The sequence below is a fragment of the Athene cunicularia genome (genome assembly GCF_003259725.1).
Source record: "Athene cunicularia isolate RWA chromosome 20 unlocalized genomic scaffold, athCun1 chr20_part1, whole genome shotgun sequence".
NCBI classification, from domain to species: Eukaryota; Metazoa; Chordata; class Aves; order Strigiformes; family Strigidae; genus Athene; species Athene cunicularia.
Window position 1 is genome coordinate 4,865,931 of NW_020799125.1, and position 9,121 is coordinate 4,875,051.

At 36.7% G+C, this 9,121-nt stretch overlaps 1 protein-coding gene across 2 annotated transcripts; it reads right to left on the reverse strand.

The window, feature by feature from the left end:
- Positions 1 to 298: 298 nt before the first annotated feature.
- On the reverse strand, positions 299 to 9,013 carry RAE1 (ribonucleic acid export 1). Of its 2 annotated transcripts, XM_026862214.1 has the most exons (12): positions 8,724 to 9,013; positions 8,472 to 8,576; positions 7,596 to 7,688; positions 7,076 to 7,162; positions 5,508 to 5,594; positions 5,173 to 5,244; positions 4,519 to 4,626; positions 4,084 to 4,190; positions 3,926 to 4,001; positions 3,258 to 3,452; positions 1,584 to 1,669; positions 299 to 667 (listed from the first exon to the last, which is right to left on the reverse strand). In XM_026862214.1, coding segments are annotated over exons 1-12 (1,107 nt in total). In that variant the 5' UTR covers positions 8,814 to 9,013; the 3' UTR covers positions 299 to 666. The 2 variants fall into 2 exon arrangements, with proteins under 2 accessions (XP_026718015.1, XP_026718014.1); XM_026862213.1 differs by having other exon boundaries at positions 299 to 1,669; positions 8,724 to 9,012.
- Between the last annotated feature and the right edge of the window lie 108 nt (positions 9,014 to 9,121).

Below are 9,121 nucleotides of genomic sequence, written 5' to 3' on the forward strand. Positions count from 1 at the left end.
TATGATTCATCTGAACTAAAGACAAATCGTCAGGGGTTTGGCTGCTGAGATAGGAAGGAACTTAATTCATTCCCATAAAACAAAAGGCCTTTCACACTAGCTCTCTTAATTCTTTGATTCAAAACCACAAGAATCATTCATAATGAAATAGCAACTGGAAAAACCATTAAATTTCCAGCTCAGGCAACAGGAAGTACTTTCAGAAAATGTATCTGAATTACTGTGAAAGGACAAGAAGCTGCCTTTACAAGTGAAGCACACCACCTTGCTCATGTTATAATAATAGAACTTTTGAATATAAAAAAAGCATTTAGTAGAAATTTTATTTGAAATGTAGCATGAATCCATAACCATAAGTGTTACAACATACAGTTTTACAGAGTATTTGTACATTATGACAGGTATTTCTATACATGCGCCTCCCCCCCATTTTTATTTAGTCATCATCAAACAAACAATAATTAAACAAGAATAGTAAGCATTCACTTCTAAAAAGAAAACTTTGGCATGTATACAACTGGCTAGTTAAAAGTAAACAGTGGTAGATTCAAGTCAGAAAGAGACCCTCTTGTTTTGTTTCACAGCATTTTTGATCAGAGGATGAAACTCACCAGCACTATTTTCTAGTTAATACAAAAATGAGTACTTTTTTTCAGTCCAGAAACCCCCTGTTAAGGGACAAAAACATGTTAAGACAGATGCAAAGGAACCAACTTTTAACTCTAAAAGGTGTCAGTTTTAAAGCAGTTTAGGCCACACTTATTTTGCACACATCAGTTTGGTCAGGAACAAAACAAACCCCTTAATGGTTTGCTCGTACTGCTGAACTACGTACCACTTGGCACAACCGACAATTTCTCCTTTGGACTAGAATTAGCACGAGTATTGTTGGCTCAAAAGTCATTTCCACTGCTGGAGTGCAAGAAAAAAAATAAAGTAGAATTTGCACTATGCCCATCTTCTGTCTCGAGTTTCTGTCACTGCTGTTGGCCACTTACACACCAACTAAATTAATCCAAAAAATGAGGGAAAACACTTTGCAAGGCATTTCTTTCTGGTATACAGTAGACAATATTTCCATTTTAAAAATGAGAAAGCAATGAAAGAACCCCTGAATAATAAGTAATAACAAGCCTCCTTTGAGAAGAATTACTTGCAATTCCTCAAGTACTTACAAAAAATACAATATTTATACAACTTCTCCAGAACTCTTATAGTTAACATATTTTAATGTCATACTAATAAAATAAATCCATAGATACAAATGGTTGCACTTCTAAGCAGGAATTTCTTAACTCAATTTAGATTTTGCTGCAATTTCATTATTGCTGTGGAACAGACAGTGGTTAAGTCATGTGAATACTAGCCTCTCTTTCTTACACACATCAGAATATCTAATTGGAAAAAAATGTTCTCCAGCAAGTCAGAATGCATTTACTGTAATTTTTACAGTTCCTGCTAAATGTTACTGATCCAAAGTTGGTTGAACCGTGGTGCAGTAGGGCACAAATGGCAGAAGAGCAGTGGAGTAGGCAGGAATGGCAGAAAAACAGTAGACTAACACAAGTCAGACTCATACTCACTACTTCTTATTCCTAGGCTTTAACTCTTCTGCTGCATTTCGCAGAAAAATGTAGTTTTTCTTTTGTGGATTATAAAATTCATGACCCTAAAAAGAAAAATAATCTGTATTTACTCTATTCAAAGAAGAAATGTCAGCATTACCTTAAAAATGTAAGAATATTAATATTCCATTAGTTTGGTTTATTAAGATTTAATCTTAAAAGTCTTAATTAAGATTCAAGCTTAAAAGACCAGATATTGGACAATATTGGTGGATCAGAAACAGCTTACTATAAGAAGTAATTAAAAGAACTGTGCATATAAAGTAAAATTTAAGGTATAAAAATCTTCTCACAAAAAGATAACCACCCAAATAAAGCTCTACTTTATAGAGGCAGTATTATAGCTCAATATGATTTTTTTTTTTAAATGTCATTCTAGACAGAGAAGAAACAAAAATGTTGATGGTCACCAAGTTTCACCTTAAACTTTCTGGTTTTTAAATTAAATAAAGTCACATTTTTTCAAAATGAAGCACAAGTTCTATAGGCAACTCCAAAAATATCTCTGTTCCCTTACTACAAATGCAAATATACTGCTGCTTTGCATACACATGACCAACTCATACCTAAGTATTCAAATCAGGGAGAGTAAACACTAATAAAGCTAATAAAGTCCAATGCACAACTTGAAAATTACCAACTCCACTTGGCAGAAATGGTTCTAGAAAGGAAATTTAGTACCTACTGGTTTTACTACTCAATATTGGTTTACAAATCTGAAAGATACGTCGGTACATATCTACCACTGAAGTCCACCCAAGCACTTAGAACAGAAGAATTCATCTGTCCTAGAGCCTAACCATGTTACCTTACTTTGGGCAGCATCTAGAAGACTAGGTACAATCCAGTAAATTAAAATTTTGCTCTCTTCGTGGCATGCAGTCAAGTTCACCTGTGTGATTTCTGTATTTATGTCAGTCAAAACCACAAGGAATGTTATCCTCAAATTTAGAAGCGCTAGTTATAACAGGAAAGTAATTCTTTTAACAAAAGTTGCTATTCCATTAAAAACAAGTTACATTTCAAACTTGTGATTCCCTTCTTAAACTATTAAGCAGCACTGATTCTCCACATATTATTGGTTTGTTGTGATTCTCTTGCATCGATATGATTTATTCTTAAGTTTGGAAGAGAAATACATAAATAAGTGCTGCCAGTAACCTGAACTGAAACAGTACTGGAAATTTAGTACATGGCATTCAAGCACAGGTTTAAGTGTTTATAACCAGAGTCACAACTTTTTTTTTAAAGTTAAAGAGAATCTGCACAAGAAGCAGAGACATGCATTTCAAAGAGATTTGTGGGAACCTGTCAGGATGTCACATTGCCCCATCACAGTCCCCACAGCAGAATGTGCGTGAGCAAGCAGAGTAACTTCTGAATCATGTAATTTACATTTTGCTCATCCACATCTGCAAACCAGCATTGTTTAGCAACCTTATCCCGCTGTAGCTAAAACCCAAAGAATGCACTACTTCCGTGTTAAATTTCTTCAGATGTCTAAAATGACCGTTGTTTGCATTCTTCTGAAATTCAAAAGACTCAGCTACTATTTAAAGAACAGTGAAAGCCTCATGTGAATACTCTTAGCTGTCAACTGCAAGTATGAATATGAGTCTAAACCTTTCTTACCTTTGACCAATCATAACTTGAAGCATACGCAAATATATTGCCATTATGGTTAAAACAACAAGCAGATATTGGCTGGTCAAGTTGTTCTGATGTTTTTAGCTTCGTTCGTGCATCTTTGTCCCAAAAGCTGAATCTACCATCAGATCCTACTGTTGCAAGAGTACCATGGACAGGGTGAAATGCTATGCCATTTACCTGCACAACAGTAAAAAAATACCATGTAAATCACCAACAGGAGAACACTCACAACACGTGCTGAATCCTGGCAGAGTAAATACACAGGAAAGATTTTTTCAACTAGATATAGGGTTTTTTTTAATGTTTTCAGATACATTCTCTAGAAAAAACAAAAGAAATCCCAAACAACCCCACTGAAGCGACAAGGAAAGCATCACCTTTTTCATAGTACCTAAAAATCCAGTGCATAATCCCATTATACAAATATATTAAGTATTGCTTCAACTTTTAAGGAATGGCTGATATAGCACTTGTTACAAAAATCCGTCTTTCCTCTTAATGTATACCTATGACTGGTCTTTAAACATACATCTAAGATGACATTAGGCAAGATAAAAGGTCAGGGAGAATAAAAAATTCATAGCCAATTTTACATTAAGAGTGTATATTGCCCTGTATAAATGATACATGTATACATGCTGAATACTTACAGCATAGATATCCTGAGGTGCTGATGTGTTTGTTCCATTGGAGCGATGACATTTAAAAGTGAAATTATCTTTTGCACTGAGGGGAAAAAAAGAAGTTTTTTACCTTCCTCATTGTAAACTGAGCAATAAAGAAGTGAGGTTTATCAAATGATACTTACGGATTTGGGGGGTTGATGTAATGAATAGCTACTCTTCCTTCAATACTTCCAAGGGCAAATCCAGTAGGTTTGTTCACTTTGTCTTTAAAAATAGCAACACAGCGATGCTAAATTTGATAAAGATACAAAGGATTTTAGACAGAGGCCTGAGGGCCAGATTTTCTAAACTCTGTGTTCCATGCAACACAAAACATCACATATGTCAATGCAAACTAAAGCAAAAACATAAACAAGGTCAAGAGAGAGATCAAATTCTGGTGAGGATTTGGGCCACAGTATTTACATCTCTAAATCCTTACGAAGATCAGCAATAAGTCATGTGCCATACCTATATAAAGTACTTCAGCTTTGAAACATTTGTTTTTACAAAAAAATGGCAAGGCCAAAATTTCAACGATCTTTATAAATATGCTTGTAATAAATACAATCATTTACCTGGTGCTTAAGAGGAGATTCTATTCTTCTAAATTCAGAAGGTTGATTCTCTAACTGATAAACTATCAAGCCCCTTTCTGCAGTGGCCACAGCAGCCATAGGATGAACCTGGGTAAGGTTGCAAAATAGATTGGAAGAGAGAGACTTGTGTTAATAGTATGGCAAAGAATTCTATTACTTCATAGAAATCCCTGAAGAAGTTTCAGGGGAAGGTGAGAGGGAAGGAAAGGTGGAGAAAGAACAAAGTTAATCTGTAGATATCTTCAAACAAATCAGTTCTTCCATGCCACTGGGAAATTTAAACATACCAAAAATCTCCTAATTATTAGCTGACCTTCCTATATGAATCATAGTAGTGGTAATACAAACTCATTCAGAGGGTAGGTCAGTCCTAGTGCTGACTTGTTTTTGTGATGTTAAAAGGATACTAAACATGTTTTGTATGATACTTACAGGTATTTGCAAATACCTCTTTTCCAGAGCCTGCTCAGGATCAATTTATGTTTTACTGCTAAAACTGCACAGATTGAATATTATTCTATGATTCTATACTAGAAGTCAGTATTTAGTGCTACAGAAGCCTCAAAGACCACCAGTTTTGTTCATACTCCCAGTCATCTACGTGACACTAGTTTACCATATATTACAGCTTACCACATCAGCACAGTAGCATCTTTCAGGGAGCTGCAGTGTCATCATAGGTGTTGGTGAACGGGTATCCCAGAACTGATGGGAACAGAAAAATGAACAAATTTATGCTTGGAACTGAGGATACACCGTGTAAATCACTTTAGTAAAGAGAATACAATTGCTACCAAGTTGTTTCCTTCTTGTCTATAGTCAGAATACTGCAACTCTCTGTTAAGTGAGGCTATTTCATTGATCTGTTTTTTACATTAGTGTTTAATAAAATATTTTCACTTCATAAATACTTTCACACACAGATTATCATCATGCTTTGTCTCCATTTGTTCAGGTAAAAATCATACCTTCAGAGTTTTATCCCAGCTTCCTGTCATCACACAGCTATAATTTGGTGCTTTAATCCAATGGATAGTCTTCACAGGAGCATCATGCTGAAGAAAAAAAAGGACAAACGCATATACATTTACTAAGATAACAGCTCACATTTGTTGTTTATGCTCCTCACTTTTTGTACGTATTTACACTATTTATCCATTCAAGAAAAGTTATTATTTTAGTCACAACAGTTAGGATAAGGGTTGGTTATGACCTTACTGCGTTGTTTAGTGCTGTAAAATCACTCACATTAGAAAAAAATGGTTCCTGACACAAAGAACTACAATCAAGTCACCATATATAAGATGGTCACAGCAGAAATAAAAATTATGAACAGCAGGACTTCTTATTTATTTATAAAGGTTACTATCCATCATGCTGAAAATCAACACCTTGTAATAAATAATTTATTATATTAAACTAATAAAAACCCAGCTTCCAACCACAGCTACAGAAGAAAGACCTATGTTAATTATACCAACAAGATTTTAAAGTTCAGATTCTCAGCCTTGATTTTATTACCTTAAGTAAGATAGAAGCAGCAACCATTAAAAGGACTCTCAACTTATGTAACTGGTAACTCATTTTAGTCACCACAACTATGAACAGATATTCACTTCTAAATTGAGAATGTAAATTATAATCCCTGTTACTGCTGCGGCAGAAAGCTGGTATTTATGAATGTGAATTCCCCCCCCCGCTTAATGCAGCGGAGTGACTGCCCTGGTTTCAACTGGGATAGAGCTAAATTTTTTTCTTCTAGTAGCTAGAATAGTGCTGTGTTTTGGACTCAGTATATGATTTGGTATGAGAATAATACTGATAACGTACTGATGGTTTTAGTTGTTGTTAAGAAATCAAGGACTTTACAATTTCCCATGCCCTGCTAGTGCACAGGTACACAAGAAGCTAGGAGGGAGCAGAGCCATAGCAACAGACCCGAACTGGCCAATAGAATAATATACATCGTACACCATCATGCTCAGAATACAGAAGAGGGCTGATTGGAAAGCTCACTCTTCCAGGACTGTGGTTTGAGGATCTCTAGCTGGGAGCAGGTTGGGCATCACACCGTGCATTATTTGTTTGCATTTTCTGTTACTACTTTTATTATCATTTGGAGGGGCTTTTGAAGTTTTATTTCAAATATTAAATTGTTTTTTTCTCAACCTATGAGTCTCCTTACCTTTACCCCTCCCACTGTATCCCCCAGGGCAGGGGAGGGTGAGTGGCTGCATGGTGCTTGGCTGCCAGATGGGTTTAAACCATGACAGTGACTTAAGACCACTACAGCAATGGAAAGAGCTTTCTCACAAATAGAGACAACAGCTTCACAGGTTATTCAAATCACTTTGATTGCAGGTCTCTCTACTCATGTGCACCTCATTATCTCAAAAATACAACAATCTCTTCTTCTTATAGCAATATCTACTTCAGAAGCACTAAACATTAGTTTAATTTGCTAATAAATGTAGCTTTTAATAAAAACAGAAAAGGAAAAAAAAAACACCTAACAGCTTAGGGCTTGCTTACTTACTTGTGCAATCTGAATAGCTTGATTACTGTTGAGATCCCACATTTTGGCAGTTTTATCACAGGAAGCAGTAAATACTTTACTCCCATCCTAAAAAAAAACCAGAGTAAGGCCAAGAGATTAAACAGCTCTATCATGCAGTAGCTATTAGAAAACTGCCAAGTCTTATTCTCTTTTAGTAAAAGCTTAACAATATAACACATACAAGAATTGCAAGACAAAAAAAGAAACATAAACACGGAAATTTATTTACAACTGTATGTGATAAAAGAGAAAAGTCTGTGAGCTATTATCTACCTTTAGGTACATTCTTACTTTTAAACTCACTTTTACCTTTCTAACGCCCCCAGTTAGTTAGTCTATTCTATTAGAATGTGCTTAGCACAAATTTACGGTAACATAAGTCTATACAATAATTATGAGCTTCATCTACATGTGACATTTGTTTCTGTCTGGAAAACACATGCAAATTTATTTAGGGTTTTGGTAAAAATTGTTTCTTTCTTTTTAAATAGGAACATACATCACTCCAACAGCCGTCTAGTACAGGCCCTGTGTGCATCTGCTGAGCCTTCGGAATTGTCTGTCCATTATCCTGAACTTCCCAACAGCGAACCTGAAACAGGAGAAGCACAGACAGACATAACATATTAACACTAAGAACTTGAAAGACCTAATCTTGAGGTTCCCAGCCTTAGTTTATCCAGTGAAAAGTATGATTATAAACAACAAGCTTTTTTCAGAACTGATTATATTCCTTTTATCTGTACAGCCACAATTCAACCTCACCTCAAAAGTACCCTACACCATGTAAGACCTCACAGTGCTCTCCTGGAGAACCCTTAACCATCAGCCAGGAAGAAGCTGCCTGCTGCAGGCTACTAGCCAACAGACCAGAGTAGTTAAAAAACACACTCACGCTTGTCTTCCCCTCTTGTTTGTGCCAGTTGGGATAGCACTCTTCAATCCAAACAAACTTCAATAAGCCTGTAGGAATTTCAATCTTTTTTTTAGACTACACTGTGAAACTGGATGATTTACCATGATGTTCATGTTTCTTTCACGGGGCAAAGTATAATTACATTAGGCTAATTGTATAAGAAAATGAAACTAAAACCCAAACAAGTAGGAGAAAGAAAAATCAAATAAAAATCTAACAGTGAAAATACTGACTACATACTCCAAGCTGAAGCTTGAAACACACAGGTGAAGGAACCACTTATCTGAAGATCACAACTGAATTTCTCAGTCAAAGAAGCTCAATGTCAAGCTTGGTGCCTTAGCACCAGACACAAATTCAGCAGTTCTGCTCTGGCACAAATTTTTAGGATCACATTTTGAAGTGTAGGCACAAATGCTCCCACTTTATTCATCTGTAGGTCTGATTGTGAGTACTTACATCATTTGCCCATGATCCTGCAATGAGGAAATTACCCGGCAAGGTTGGCGGACTAAATGCTAAACAAGATATGCTGTCATCAGGTGGAGATGTTACTTCAATATCCTATAAAGAATACAAAGCAAAATTAGCCACATTGGAAAACTGTGCACTGAGATACTATTCTTCTATAGAGTGAGTCAGTCGGTACTGCTGTGACACATGAAAACACAGCAGCAGAACAGTGGCTCCCACAGGGGCTAACACACGTACCTTCATGGGATTGTGGTTATCTGCAGTCGTACTGCCAAACATGCTGGTACCTCCAGTACCAAACCCTGACGTTGATCCAAACAGACTCATCCTTGCCCTGCAAACAAGGAAAAGGCTCAGTGCGACCTGCAAGTCCCTCAAGTATCCATCCCTGCGGTGTCTCAACCACAGCCACTACACCAGCACACCCCTCACCTGCCCGGGAGACACCCAGGGATACAAAAAATACATGGAATTTTAAAAATTTTAAAAATCAGCCGTCACATTGCAACTGGATCCCTGAAATCTGCCAGTCGACCACTCTGCCACCGCTGTCAGGGATCCCTCTCCAATCGCCACCTGGCGAGAGCTAACCCCCCCCTCCGGCCCCACCGGGCTGCGGGCTGTCTCTTATACAC